The sequence below is a fragment of the Sphaerodactylus townsendi genome, linkage group LG01, assembly GCF_021028975.2.
Source record: "Sphaerodactylus townsendi isolate TG3544 linkage group LG01, MPM_Stown_v2.3, whole genome shotgun sequence".
In the NCBI taxonomy this organism is placed as follows: domain Eukaryota; kingdom Metazoa; phylum Chordata; class Lepidosauria; order Squamata; family Sphaerodactylidae; genus Sphaerodactylus; species Sphaerodactylus townsendi.
The window spans coordinates 123,570,967-123,585,815 of record NC_059425.1 but is presented as its reverse complement, the minus strand read 5'-3'; the positions used below and the strand labels follow the sequence as shown (position 1 = coordinate 123,585,815).

The 14,849-nt window shown below is 43.4% G+C and overlaps 1 protein-coding gene across 1 annotated transcript in view; it reads right to left on the bottom strand.

Moving 5' to 3' along the window:
* The window catches only part of PDSS2 (decaprenyl diphosphate synthase subunit 2), a 106,599-nt gene extending 93,956 nt beyond the window's left edge, over positions 1-12,643 (bottom strand). Inside the window, exon 1 of the mRNA XM_048493415.1 lies at positions 11,911-12,643. Coding sequence (XP_048349372.1) covers positions 11,911-12,191 — 281 coding nt within the window. The 5' untranslated portion in view covers positions 12,192-12,643. The remainder of the gene's footprint in view (positions 1-11,910) is intronic.
* Between the last annotated feature and the right edge of the window lie 2,206 nt (positions 12,644-14,849).

The window sequence follows — 14,849 nt, the reverse complement described above, 5'->3', positions numbered from 1 at the left end:
TATGCATAATAACTCTGGCTGATGAATTCAAACCATTATGACATTCATTATAAAGCTATGCTTTTGAAGGGGCATTTCTAAATGTTTGCAAGTTGCTCCATATGGAACAACCTACATAGTTCTAAGTCACAGCCATATTGCACAGCAATATCTGACTTCTCATTTATATGGATCTCTCCCCAACTTCAATTCATATGATTGTGGTGTAATTTTACAAATAGCTAAAATGTCCATTAAAGGGGTATTAACTTCATAAGTCCCTACCAAGTACAAGGTATATTGTGTTCAGCAATATTTTCTATTGCCTCTGGTGAAAGAAAGTACAGTCAAGTGGCAACTTATGGCAACCTTGTAGGGCTTCTGCAAGAAGAAGAGTTTGAATTCCCTTTCTCTCCTGTAAGGAGACTTAAAAGTACTTAAAAACTCCTTTCCCTTCCTCTCCCCACAACAGACACCTTGTGAGGTAGGTGGGGCTGAGAGAGTTCCGAAGAATCGGGATCAGGCCCAGGTCACCCAGCAGGCTTCATTTGTAGTAACAAATCCAGTTCACTAGATAAGAGTCCACTGCTTATTTGGAGGAGAGGGGAATCAAACCTGGTTCTGCAGATTAGAGTCCATCTGCTCTTAATCACTACACTACACTGGCTTTTACTACACCACTACACCAGTGAGACCTTCAGAAATGATTTGCCATTGCCTGACTCTATTGCTCCTTTTGCCAGATCAAAAGAAAGCACAGTTCCAAAGGTCCACAAATGCTTCAGGAGCCACGCACTGCTGCTGAAAGAGAAAGCTTAGCAAATAATAGTCATTCAAGAGATCCAAAGCACTGACCAAGACATGACTGCAAGAATTTTCTGAACCTTGTTCAGCATAAGGCCAGTATAAACAAAGCTCTTGCAGTCTTTAAATCCTTGGGGGCAACTCTGCACATTGAGTCAACTAAAGAACTTCATTCCTTTGATAATTCTGTCTGGTGACATGATATAAAGGATTTAAGTTTTCTCCTGAGAATATATATTTTCTTCCTGTCAGCTTTCTTTATTGTTGAGTTTTCATACCCATACATAGCAAGAGGAAATACTATGGAATTAATCAACTTGATCTTGGGTGCTAGTGACACATCTTTACACTTCAGAATCTTTTATAGTTTCTTCATGGCTGCCCTTCCTCAATATCAATCTCCTTCTTTCTGGGTTGCAGTCTCCCTTTTGGTTGATGATGGAGCCAAGGAACAGAAAGTCTGCAACAATTTCAATTTCCTCATTGTCCACCCTAAAGCCAAGTAATTCTCCAGTAGTCACTACTTTTGTCTCTTTGAGAGGAGGAGCAGCAGTGGGAAGAAGACTTGGCCAGGAAGAGCAGAGTGGACTCCGCTGGTGTTCTGTTTCGGAGGGCTTTCAAAGCCACAGCTTTTAAAAAACAGCAGTATTTTAACAGGGCTATCTCTTTTTTTCTCCTTTGTAAGCAGTTCCGGTGAGCTAAGGCTGCTGAATCTGGAAGGCGGGGCTTCATGTTAACAATAGAGTTCATCTCTCAGTCTTCCTCTTGTCCTGAGAGAGGTGGGGCTGGCCTTTTGTCCTGAGAGGTGCCTGAAGTTCCGTCTTCTTCTGAACGACGGGCGGTGAGTTTCAACGGGCGCTCGCGACCTTTTAATTCTTAATTTTTTTTTGTTTTAAACTAATACGAGGATATTTGGATAGATAGCATCGCGCAGATAGCTCCAGGGCTTTCACCGGACTAAAAAAGCTTAATATTTAAATATCTAAACAAATCAGATATGAAGGCAGAAAAGCCAGCAGGTAGCCTCCCAGCGTTTTGCACTGAAAGCGCATGTGATCTTCACCGCCACTAGGACAGAAGTCGGGTGTGCCTTCACGAAAATGAGCCTCCTGGCACTACAAGGAACGCAGTGTTCTCTCGGTGGCCAAGGTGGCAGACCCAGAGGGTGCTTGGAAAAGAGGCAGAGGGTGACAGACGCAGGCTTCAGGGACGTAATAAACGGGTCCCACTCCCAAGGTAACATCTCTCTTCAGATGGTCAAGCCGGAGATCGCTGGCCCGGCGTTAGAGGTGGGTGCCAGTCTGAGGTGGGGAAGATGTTCCCTTTGATGGGATCCCTTCCCCTTAACTGGTGATCAATATCCTTCCTCGCATTTGCGGATACCCCTCGGGAGGTGGGGGGCCCTTTGTAGAAGGCGATCTCGATCATTAGAAATGTAGAGAGTTGGGTTTGTGAGAGGCTGATGACCGCGATGGGTGACTTGCCTGCCTGGCGCGGCGGTTGCGTTATGGATGTCACGCCGCCTAGATAGGTTTCAGACAGTGCGAAGTGGAGTCAGGCAGTTGTGGTCCATAGCTGCACCACCCATTATTGGGAAAATGTAGCCGGAGGTTCTGGAAGCTAAATTTAGGCTGCTAGAATGTAGCTTGAAGTCCAGGACTCTTCCAGCGGCATTCTCGGTAATGCTACCCGCTCCACGTTAGGCTGAAGCCAGGCAAGCTGAGATACAGGTATTCAACAGCAGATGAGAAGGTAAGTGGTGTAAGGGCAAGAGGGTTTCGTGATTTGTCAGGAACTGGGGAACCTTTGGGACAAGGCGGTGCCTGCGGCCAAACGGGATCGGGCTTCATCTTAACCACAAAGAGGGAGCCAGAGCCGTTACGCCAACATTGCATGCTGGCAGAACAGCTAAAACCTATTCACGGTAGAAAGTCGATGGAGCCGAGGTGACTTCGGGTTCTGGCGACAGTATCTATGGGGATGCAGGACAGAGAGGATAGTTTTCTAAATCAACCACATACAAGCTTGGTGAACATAGCAATGCATGCATGACAAGGGATAGGTTCCGCAAAGACTTGAGTGGTAAAGCAATAGTAAAACTGTAAAGGTTAAGGATAGAGACAGGTGGTGATACAGGGTGTCTCTTATGCTAAATAGTAGTAGCATTCGACTCCAAATGGGGGAGAGCTAGAGTACAGAGCTTTGAAGGAGGACTTTGATATAGTGGGCATTCCAGAGACATGGTGGTACTTGAGGAGAACCAGTGGGATGCTGCTATACCAGGCTACAGGCTCGGTAGGAAGGATAGGACAGGGCGCATTAGGGTGGAGCTGTTCCCTTTACATCAAAGAGAGCATAGCATCACATAAAATAGACAATGCAGGGGAGCTATTCCCTGCCACAGAATCACTGTGGATATCAATACCCAGGTGTGAAGGACAGTTTAATATTAGCCATTATCGCCCCTGCAGACCAAAGTGCACAAGAGGATTCTGAGATGGAAAAAAAAAGAAATTAGAGAGGCCAACAAAACAAAATGTAGTGGTAATGGGCCATTTTAACTCTCCCCATATACACTGCAAAAATGCATGTTCAGGTCATAGTAAGGTGAGAACATTCTGGGATATGCTAAATGACTGTGGTGGTTTAGAGCAGATGGTTGTGGAACCAACCAGGGGAGAGGTGATCCTAGATCTAATTCCTATGTGGGACCCAGGACCTGAAAAAGGAAGTCAGTGTTGTTGAGCCGATAGGGGAAACAGCTAATGCCACAATGCTGTCAGATTCAGTATCTCAGCATGCTTAACAACAAGTGGCAATCTACTAATGAAGTTACATTTCCGGCCTTCACTAGAAAGGGAAATTCTCTCAAAAGAGCAGGGGATAGTGCGCAGGAAGCTGAAAGGGAAAAATCAAGAGAGTCAAAAACTGTCCAGGATGCTTGGAGGTTATTTAAAAAACACAGTAATAAAAGCTCAGCTGGAATGTGTTCCACAGGTTAGGTATAAAGGCAGCTCCCAGTCCAAAAGGAAAGCCACCATGGTTAGCACAAGAGAGGTTGAGGAAATTATCAGAAAAAAGAGAAAATGTCTTTTAGAAAATTGGAAGTCCAGTTTTGATCTGATGGAAGAATATGAGAGAGAACACAAATGTAGGCAAAGAGAAGCAAGTTAGCTGTAAGGGAGGCAAAAGGATTATGAGGAATCCGATGGCCGCGTAACATCAAGCACCAGGCAACAAAACAGTTCTTCAAGTACATCAAAAAAGCAGGGAAGCCAAAGCAAGGGAAGCGGTAGGTCCGCTAGCATTTTTACTGGGCAAGGAACAAAGGGTGTGCTAAAAGTAAAGATGCAGGGAGATTGCAGGAGAAGCTGAATGAATTCTTTTGCATCTCGTCTTCGACCTAAGAGTGAGTAAGGTGAGGAACATTCCTGCACCTGAACCAAGCTTCTTAGGAGAGGCTTAATCCTGAGGAACTAGTACGGAAGATAGTGGTGAAAGACAAGGAAGAAGCTCTAAAGCCATTTCACGGATGTCCAAACTAAAGGTGCCACGCAATCCCCTGGCCCCAGATTGCATTCAGCCAAGAAGTTCTTGCTTAAAGAGCTCAAGCATGAAAATTCGTTGATCTTCTCACTCTACCCCTTTAATTATGCAACTTATCTCTTAAACGTCAGGCTCCATCCCTGGTAGACTGGAAGATGGCCAATGTCACACCAATCTTTCCGCGTTAAGAAAGGATCTAGGGGGACCGTGTTCGTTTTACAGTCGCGCCCACTTTGACATCTGTTCCTGGTAAATCAGTAGAATTCCAGAATCTTTCATTAAAGATGAAAAAATGAGTAAACATGTAGAAAAGCAAAGACCTGCTGAGAAAGAGTCAGGCATGGCTTTTTGCAGAGGCAAATCCTGGGTCTACAGGCGCAACTTACTTAGAGTTCTGGAGGGTGTAAACAGGCATGTGGGACACAGGGTGAACTGCGTGGACATTGGTTCTACTTGGATTTCCAAAAGGCTTTTTGACAAAAGTTCCTCACCAGAGACTGTTGAGAAAATCCTTCGAAGCAATGAAGGAATAAGAGGGTAAAGTCCTCCCCATGGATTTCAAAAAACTGGTTGGAGAAAACAGGAAACAAAGAGTGGGGTGTAGTTCGGAAGTTCTCACAATGGGAGAGATGTCGGGAGTGTGGTGCTGTCCCCTCAAGGATCCATTTTGGGACCAGTGCTCTTTAACCTATTCCCATAAATGACCTGGAAGTAGGGGTGTGGGTAGCGCATGGTGGGCTAAGTTTCGTGCAGGATGATACCAAATTATGTAGGGTGGTGAGAACCACAAAGCGATTTCCGCGAAGCGAGCTCCAACCTGACCCTTGATAAATTTCAGGTGAGTGGGCTCAGAAATGGCAAATGCGCAGTTCAATGTAGCAAAATGTAAAAGTGATGCACATATTAGGGGCAAAAAAATCCAAACTTCACATACATCGCTACAGGGGTCAAAAGCTATCAGTCACAGACCAGGAAAGGGGATTTTAGGGCGCCTTTAGTTGATAGTTCCATGGGAATAAGTCAACTCAATGCATGGCAGCTGTAAAAAAAGCGCAAACTCTATGCTGGGGATCATTAGAAAAGGAATTGGATAATAAAAAAAAAACTGCAAAGATTGTCATGCGCCTCAGAGATAAAGCACATCGCGGTGCGCACCGCACATTCTGGAGTAATTGTGTCCAGTCTCTTATCAGCCACATCCTCAAAAAGCGATATTGAGGGAGATAGAAAAAGTGCGCAGAGAAGGCAACAAGGATGATTGATTGAGGACTGGAGCACCTTCCTTATGAGGAGAGGCTGCCGCTGCTTGGGGACTCCTTTTTTTTTTTTAGTTTGGAGAGGGAGGGCGCCTGAGGGGGGATATGATTGAAGTTCACAAAATTATGCATGGGTAGAAAATGCTGACAGAGAGAATTTTTCTCTCTTTTCACAATACTTAGGAACCAGGGGGCATTCATTGAAAAATGCTGGGGGAAGAATTAGGACTAAATAAAGCGGAAAACACTTCTCTCTCTTCACACAACGCAGGTGATTGGTGTTTGGAATATGCTGCCACAGGAGTGCGTGTGCGATGGCCACTTAACCTGGATAGCTTTAAAAGGGGCTTGGACAGATTTATGGAGGAGAAGTCGATTTATGGCTACCAATCTTGATCCTCCTTGATCTGAGATTGCAAATGCCTTAACAGACCAGGTGATCGGGAGCAACAGCTTCGCAGAAGTTGCCATTAAGGCTCTCAGTTATCCTACTATGTGACAACAAGCTCCAGCAAAGCCGCCCATCCTGGAAAATGCGGCCACTGGCAGCACCGCGAGAGCTGGACTAGATGCTTTGGTCTGATCCAGCTGGCTTGTTCTTATGTTCTTATGATGTTCAGCGGCAGGCCTGCTTTGGCACTTTCTGCTTTAACTTTCAGCAGTAGTCATTTCAAGTCTTCACTATTTTGTGCCAGTAATGTGGTATCATTAGCATATCTCAAATTGTTAGTGTTAGTCACACCACCTTTGTCTAAATGTAATCTAGCTTCCCTTATGGTCTGCATAAAAAATTGAAGAGATAGGGAGATTTTTAAAAAATCTTTGATTAACACCTTTGCCAACCAGAAACCAATCTGTTTATCTGTATTCTGTCCTTACAGCAGACTCTTGTCCATAGTACAGGTTATGCATCGAACCAATCAGATGCTATGGCACACCCATTTCATTTAAAAGTAGCCACAGTTTTTCATGATCTATACAGTCAAAATGACCAAGTTTATATCTGGGCTATTGTACCCAGGAGAACTGCTAGCGCTTGCTAACCCATTGACCTTAACTCAGATGTGATCTGCAGAGAAATAAAAGAATCCACAAATTAGTGGTTTCTGGCGATTGTATAGTATTTTAAGTATACGTAATACCAAAAGGAACACAATGTACTTCAATTAACGTTTAAACCATATCTAAATCTATGCTGGACAGCGAACCTTGGCTTTTCCAATGATGGGACACTTGGTACTGTGATACGACATATGGTTCACACATTGGTCAACTGATCATGCTGTTAAATAATTGCCTGTTTCTCATTGTTAAATATTTCCTGAAACTAAGAATATCATAGTGTCCTTTACTTCACTACAATGAAAACTGTTATCAGTGCCACAGATCCTTGATTATATTAACTGCTTGTGTACCAGCAACAAAATAGTTGGATAAACACCCTTCCTCCAAGAATCTTAAAGTGGTTTACATGGTATCCCTTTCATTTGATAAAAATAACTAACCACCCAGCAAAGTAGGCAAACCAAGTGGGTTTTGCTTTCATTTTTATTATAACACAAAGAAAAGGGAGATAAAACCCACACCACTAACCTACCTCATCAGGTTGTCATGTGGATAAAGTGGAGGAGACACCATATCCACTACCTTAAGAATTGGGATGAAAAGGGAATATCTGCAATGTTAACTTCTATCAAATCTAAGAAATGTTATCGCCTTCACAGCATGACATATATAATACATAGTGTAGTATTTTGCATTGTATTATCTTGCAATACTTGTAAAACTTTAGGGGGTATAAATTTTATTCAAGCAAAACTACTGATACATCCAGTACTGGAGACTACCTCAGCATGACCTTTCTTCCAGGACTCTAACATGTATAGATTACATTATGTGCTTCATGGCTGAATGAAATCTCCATTTGGATCTCCCCAGACTTTGTCTGACACTACCACATGAGTTTTCTAACAGTCCAATCCTACATAGAGTTTGATCTTTCATAGTCTATTCATAGCCTACTGACTTCAACTGACATAGAAGGGTACAACTCTGATTAGGATTATACAGTTAAAAATATAAACCAATTCAGAAGTCAATGCAGAAGTACTATAGTTCATGTATATTTATGATCTGCTACCTGCAGTACAGCAATGCAGCAAATACTATTAAAATATTGCAATATCAAATGTCTAAACACAATCATGTTACCAAGCATATCCTAGATCAGAAGTATGGTTTAGCAAAACTGTGTGATAATCCTTCTCAAACAGTGCTTCCCAGGATGTCACTTTACTGTCTTCAGTTCAAGCAGTCCCAAGTCAAGTAGTCCAGGAGTTCAAGAAGGCAGGCAGGCTAGGTAAAGAGGTTCAAGGCATGGAGCTTCCCAGAGACATGCACCCAGACCAAACTATGCCCAAGACAACACTTAAATAAGATGCCTCTGCTTATGGGGCAAGGATCCTGAAACAGATAACTCCACCTCACACAGCCTTCTGACATAGTAAGCAGTAATGCAAGCACTTCTCCTTTTAGCATTTAGCTGCTGCCTTTATCTTTGCCTTCTTCGTGCAGCTGGCGCATTACTCAGCTCAACTGAGGTAACTGATGGCTCTCCCAGCTACAGGACATCAGGCTCTGTTGCTAGCTCTGCCTTTGCTGGCAGGGAAGGGCTTGGAGCTGGCTGGGCTTTGGCTGGTAGGACAGGGTTTGGAGCTGGCTCTGTTGCTTGCAGCTCCTGGTCCACAGTGCCTTCAGGCTCCACATCAGATTCCTGGTCTCCCAGATTCCTCGCTCATAACACTTTCAGGATGATCCAAAAGTTCTGCATGCATAGTGGATCAGTGTTACTAGGATCTGCTTATGGGGCAAGTTTGTCACATAACTACTACCACTTTTTGCAGCAGATGGAAATAGAGGACTCTCCATCTTATTTTCACAGCCTTCCCTGCCCTGCTCAGTGGACATACATAACAAAAAAGATGAGTCAGACAGAACAAATAAAACCCATATTGCCACATCAAACTTCACTGCATCTAAGGTAAGGACTTCAGTGTCTTCGATAATATGCTGATATGATTGTGAAACTCCATGGCCAAAATAAGCAGGCAGCCCTTGTTTCTACAACAGCCTTCCAAGAGTTAAGGTCTCACAAGCATGCTGGTTTAGTGCTCCACCTCTACTGTTTAAAGATGTCAGCATGCTAAACTGGTGTCTAGATCTGTACAGAGTACTCAAGAATGACCTACTGTTGTGTTCAACTTAGGTAAACAGAAAAAATTCAACATCAATGTAAGATTTACTTATAGTGCAATCCAATGCAGACTTGCTCCAGCCTAAGCCCACTGAAGTTAGACTGGACTGGGCTTAGACTAGAATAACTTTCCTTATTATTGCACTATTAGTAATTTCAACTAAGCACAATTTACATTAATTACTATGGGAGCAATCATAAGCAGGTCATTTCAGAAGCACCCTAGGACTGAAGCCTAAACAGCCAATACAAAGGGAAAGGCTGTGGCTTAATGGTACAGCATGTTAGGCATACAGAGGGCTTCAATCCCAGCATCTCCTGCTAAAAGGATTGTGTTGTAGGTGATGTGGAAGACCTTTACTTGAGGCTGGAGAGTCACTGCCTGGGGAAAATGTCCTGTTCATTTAATAGAGGCTTAATATATGGAAATAGGAAGTCGAAGTTTTGATGGCATGGGAGTAAATAACATTCAATTAAGTTTCTAATAAGTGGGAAAGCCATTTTTCTCTCCAAGCAGCTGGCAAGCCAGTTTTCTAATCATGTGAGTCAAGTTTCTTACATGGTTTATGATATGCATTACACCATCCTTTCCTGTGGTGTTCTTATACTGCTATAATTCATCTTGATTTTCAACAAGGAAGCCAGACAATAAATGAAGTAGATAAATAAAACAGTAGTATTTAGGTTATTTAAAAGATTTCTGTACTACCTTGCCACTCAATTCAGAGTTCGCCATTGAAACATTCCAAACATTAAAATTAGAAATATTTATAAAATACTTAAAGCATATAAACACTGGGAGAAGGGCTAGTAAGGAAATGCCAAAACAAAGCAGTATTCATCATCTGCTGCAAAAAGTGCTGGCAGAAGACAATGCCAGAGAATTACAGAGGAAAACAGATTAATCTCCCTGGAAAAGGAGTCCCAGTGTTCTAGCACAGCAACCGAAAAGGGCTCTTTCCTCAGGCTGCTTCAGTCTAGCACAAGGTGAAGAGACAGCACTTGAATCAGAGCCTCTGAAAATTACTACAGTGATTGTGGAGGATCATATGGGAGTAGGTGGTCCTTAATGTATACTGGCTCAAAATGTATTCGGCTTTAAAAGTCAGTACCAGTGCCTTGAATAGAGACTATACTCTTTTTCATTGAAAGATTAAAGTACAGTTGAATATTCATTCGCCACATGCTTGATCTTCTTTGTCATAGAATGCTTCGCTTGGGTCCTAGTGCCTACTTAGCTCTGCTTCCTCCCTCACCCAATTAGCCTTTTGCTGTCCCTCCTTCCCCTTTAAGAGGTTGGACGTGGAGTGTTGCCCAGCTCTGCCATGGTATGGGGCTGGCTGTGGGTGAATTTAGCTGTCTGTGGCCACCTGTACACTCCCTCTTGTCCACCTGTACACTCCCTCTTGTCCCCACACCACCAGCCAAGTCTTGCTGCTGTTTCCGCCTCCCACCTCATCAGCGAGGCAGCCTGAAGATTCTCCCCCCACCGCACAACAGGCTCTTGCTCTCCCCATCTGTCAAGTCATATTTAAATATGCACAGAATAATAGTTTTGACAAAGGCAGTCCTTAAAAATGAATGATAATTCTCATATTCATTCAGGACTATTTTCTAATGTGGAGCATACTATCTTCCACCACACCCCAATTGACCGCACTTTAATCTTTCAGGGGAAAGGACTGTAGAAGCAAATAGGGAATAAACTGGAGTAATATGGCCTCTCTGACCAACTCAAGTCAATATTCTAGCATGGTATTTTATACAGTGTTCAAGGACAGCCCCTCATAGAGCACATCACAGCAGTCTGATCTAGCTGCTACCAGGGAATCACCACATGTGTGCTGAACATCTAAGACTAAGATAACCATGTTCAAATCTTCAAGCTTCTTCAAAGGGTCTACTTTTCACCTTGTACAAACTGCCACTTCATACTGCAATTGAAATTCAAGCAATGAAATGTTGTATAACTACTATTTTTACAAATGGAATTCACTTCACATCAATCACAAAATATACATGTTTCAATTTATTTCTTTCAGATCGATAACTCATCCAATATTTATAAATTTAATTTCCCTCCCCATACTAAACCCTTAGTATGGAATTACACATTTCAGAAGATAAAAACTGTTCTGTGTCTCTTCTTGTTTTCCTTATAACATCTAATTTAACGCATCATAAAACATGACATTATTGTGTTGTGTCACACACACTGTACCAATAACTATTGGCATACTAAGCTTAAATGTTTAATCAGTAAATTTTCTATGCATGAGTGACAGACCAACTGCAAATCAGTCTTCATGGCACGATGTGCAGATGCAACTTAAAATGAAGTCTCACTAGCACAGCTCAAATCTGGCTTTTCTCTATCAGATACATTTAAAAAAATAAATAACATGCTAATGTCTTGTCTGTTCTCCATTACTCCAAGTAGGCTGTCTTCCTCTTCCAAAAACTTTAAAGCATAGCATGCACATTCATCCAGCATCTTATTCAATATGCACACAGTCAACTTTTAAAAACAATTAATCCTGCTCCAAGAAGGAAAAACCACATAGCATTACAGCGATCAATTATTCAGTGTTATCCACATACAGCTTCAGGTGCAGGTGGAAAGAAACAGGGAAAGTTAGTCCTGAAAAGTTAGTCCTGAAAAAAAAGTTGTGCTTTAGAAAGCATACTGACGTCATACATATCTGTAGACAGCACAACTTGACATAACTCAGCCCTTCTTGCTAAATTCGGTGTTACCAAATACAACCGAAGGGTCATATTTCAGTGGCACAACATAAAGCTTGGCATGCAGAAGTCCCAAATACAACCTCTAGCATCTCCTGTTAAAACAGCCACTGCCAGTCACAGTAGACAGTGTTGAACTAGATGAAGCAATATTTTGACAAATATGAAACCCTCACATGTCTTCTTCTTATCCTGGCAGTGATCAACAAATCGCTTGTAAAAGTTTAGACATTCTTCCCAGTAGTCAGTCCCGAGACAGGGAAAGGACTAATCATCTCACAAGGAAGATTTCTGGGCAGTTTGTAACAGGCTCCAATGGGTCCTTACCTGGCAGTGTTGAGCAGCGGGTGCTTGGTACCCACCAACTTGCGCACCTGCATGGCGATGTTGCTCAGCTCGTCGCTCAGAAGGTAGCGAAGGCTCATGAAGGAGGTCGGATAGCCCACAATCTTCTCGGCATCAGAAACCACCTTGCTCCAGTGAGAAGCTGACGTCGGAGAGCCGGAAAAAAGGCACCGCCGCGGCCTCCCCTTTTCTCCTCCCGCCCCAAACCGTGAAAATAACTGAAAGCAACATCTAGGAAAAGGTGACAGCCTCACGAGACCCATCCTCGTCGACCTTTCAAACACGTAGGAGAAGCCAAACACTAAGCCACAACTGCGTCCCCAAGGGAAGCCAGATTTCCTTTTCTATAAAAGGCAAATAGAACCCACAGATTCTACAAACTGCCCTCTTTCCACTCCTGATCTCCTTTAGCAATATTGACTGGCATGGCACACTCCAGCTTCTCCAGGGACCCCCTCCTGCCTCTGGACTACCCCGCGAGGCGCGCCTCACTCCTGGCTCACGCAGCCTTCCTGACGCTGCCGACACCGTTGCTTGCAATCCCTTCTGTGCTGTAAACACCTGAAAGTCACTGTCTAGAAACTCCTCATTTCAACCAACGGACACTCCAGCAATTTCCCCCACCCTGAACTGCCCAGATGATCTCATGGAGCCGTGGGCGCAGCCATCTTAAGTGTCGTAAAATGAGGAAGGGATCGTAGAAACAGCCGTTCAGCTCCGTTTCTTTACCGTAGAGCATTAACTAAGGCGGTGGGAAGGAAAATGATTGGTCGAGCCAGGAAGTCGGGAATGGCCCGGTAGCCAATAGATAGATGCAGCCTCACCCCTATCCTGGGTAGTGGTAAACCCAAGAGCGACGTTCCCGATTACTTGTGAGGAGAACTGAGTGACATTTATTGGGATTCTCAGACGATCGAATTTCACGATTTCTTCGGCCACAGCCTCCGAAAAGATCACCTAATGAGGGAGAGCGGGCTCTCCTGCATGGATTTTCTAACATTTCTCCCACTCACCTGTAGGGTTAGAGAAATAATCTAGCACTTGAGGATGATGATCTTGCATTTCCATTCTAAAAGTGGGGAGAGAAAAAGTTTACCAGACTCAGTAGCATTTGCTTTCGATCATTCAATCGGTAGTGATTGCGGCAAAATTGAACAAAAATCCAGTGGTCCCTACAAAACAATCAAAACAGCATAGTTTTGTGTTCACTCCATTAAGTGCATAAAGACAGTAGGTACATTTATACCCAAAACCATAAGCAACAGAAGGGCAGAAATACAAATACTACAAATAAAGGCTGGAAGGTTCAGCTGATTGTATTTTATATGAGTTTATGCTGAAATAAATTTGCTTTCAAATACAGCTAAATCCAAATTTTTGTTTTTTAAAATCCGTTTCTTGAACCGTCATCCCATCTACAGCATTTTAATCAACAGATCATACTACATTAGTTATATTTGCATGCATTTGAGCATGAATGAAATCCATGTGGCAAGGATTCTTCACTTTGCATTCAGTGCTGTTATCATTGGGCCAAAAGACATATGTGCCATACAAGGTAGGTCCTTGGTGCATGACCTGATTTGTAGTCATCTAAGGTTACCAGGTCTCTCAGTATAGCTGGAGACCTTCCTCTTCCTGCCACCCTTGGCCTGCTGCTGCTCGACCAGGCAATGGGAAGAAAGTACTGAGTGAAATATGGAGGGAAGTACTGGGCAGAGTGATGCCATTTTCCATGCAAACCAGAAGTGATGCTATCATGCTGGGACTGATGTTCTAACATCACTGAGTTTTGGGCAAACTCATCACTTCCAGCCTGGTGGCATCAGTTCCAGATCAAGCTGGAAGTGATGTCATGCCAGGGACACCAATCACCCCGTAAACAATTAGTCTGCAACTTCCCCATCTCCCACCAAACATGGCTGCCCTAAGTCACACACATAATTGCAGGAACTTACCTTCAGAGAGTTATGCTATTCCGTTTAGCTTGGCAGGACTGCAAGAGGAGAGGAGGGGCTTAATACTTCCCTCTTGCACTGTTTTCCCCAACAGAAATGGCTATACGAGAGCCTGCACTGTTTCACTAAGGTAAGGGGGGGGGATTTGGGGGGGGGCAGGCTTGTGCCCAGTGCAGCGCGCACCCCCCTGTCCCCTGGTAGCTTCACCTCTGTTTGAAGGTGAATTCCTCTGATCACACATGCGATCCACGACCTGACTTGTGTCACACAAATTGTATATGCCCATTGCAATGAAGCTTTCACTTGCAGGTTTTCTGTGGATGTTCATCCACTTTCTCCATTAGTAATTGCTATAGCTGTATAGTGTTATAGCACAATAACACTGGCAGATCGTTTAAAAATACCTCACGTATTATATACTGTGTTTCCCCAAAAATAAGACAGGGTCTTATATTAATTTTTGTACCAAAAGATGCATTAGGGCTTATTTTCAGGGTAGGGCTTATTTTAGTGGAAACACAGTACCTTCACAATTCATTAAAGGCTGGCTCTGGCAGCCCCCTTGCTTCCCGCGTCATGTGTGATGCAAGCTGCATCCTCATTGGCAGGGAGCACCCTGCTGGATCACACCATCCTGATCTGTAACTACAGGTAGGGCTTCTTTTTGGAATAGGGCTTATATTTTAAGCATCCTCCAAAAATCCTGAAAAATCATGATGTTTGGGGTAGGTCTTTTTTTTTCTCCCAGGGAAACACAGTACTATGTTAGCAGGGATGAAAGTAAGCCAGTACAGACTGTTGCAGAGTATCAGTAAAAAATTTAAGTGGTACCTCCCAACTTCTGCTTTGAGCTCACCAAAAGACACAATGGGTGGGGGTGGGGGATAGGGGTTGATGTTATGTGTCCCAACAGCTACAACAAGTTTATTAGAAAAGACATTCCCTCTTAGAGGAAAAAAAGGA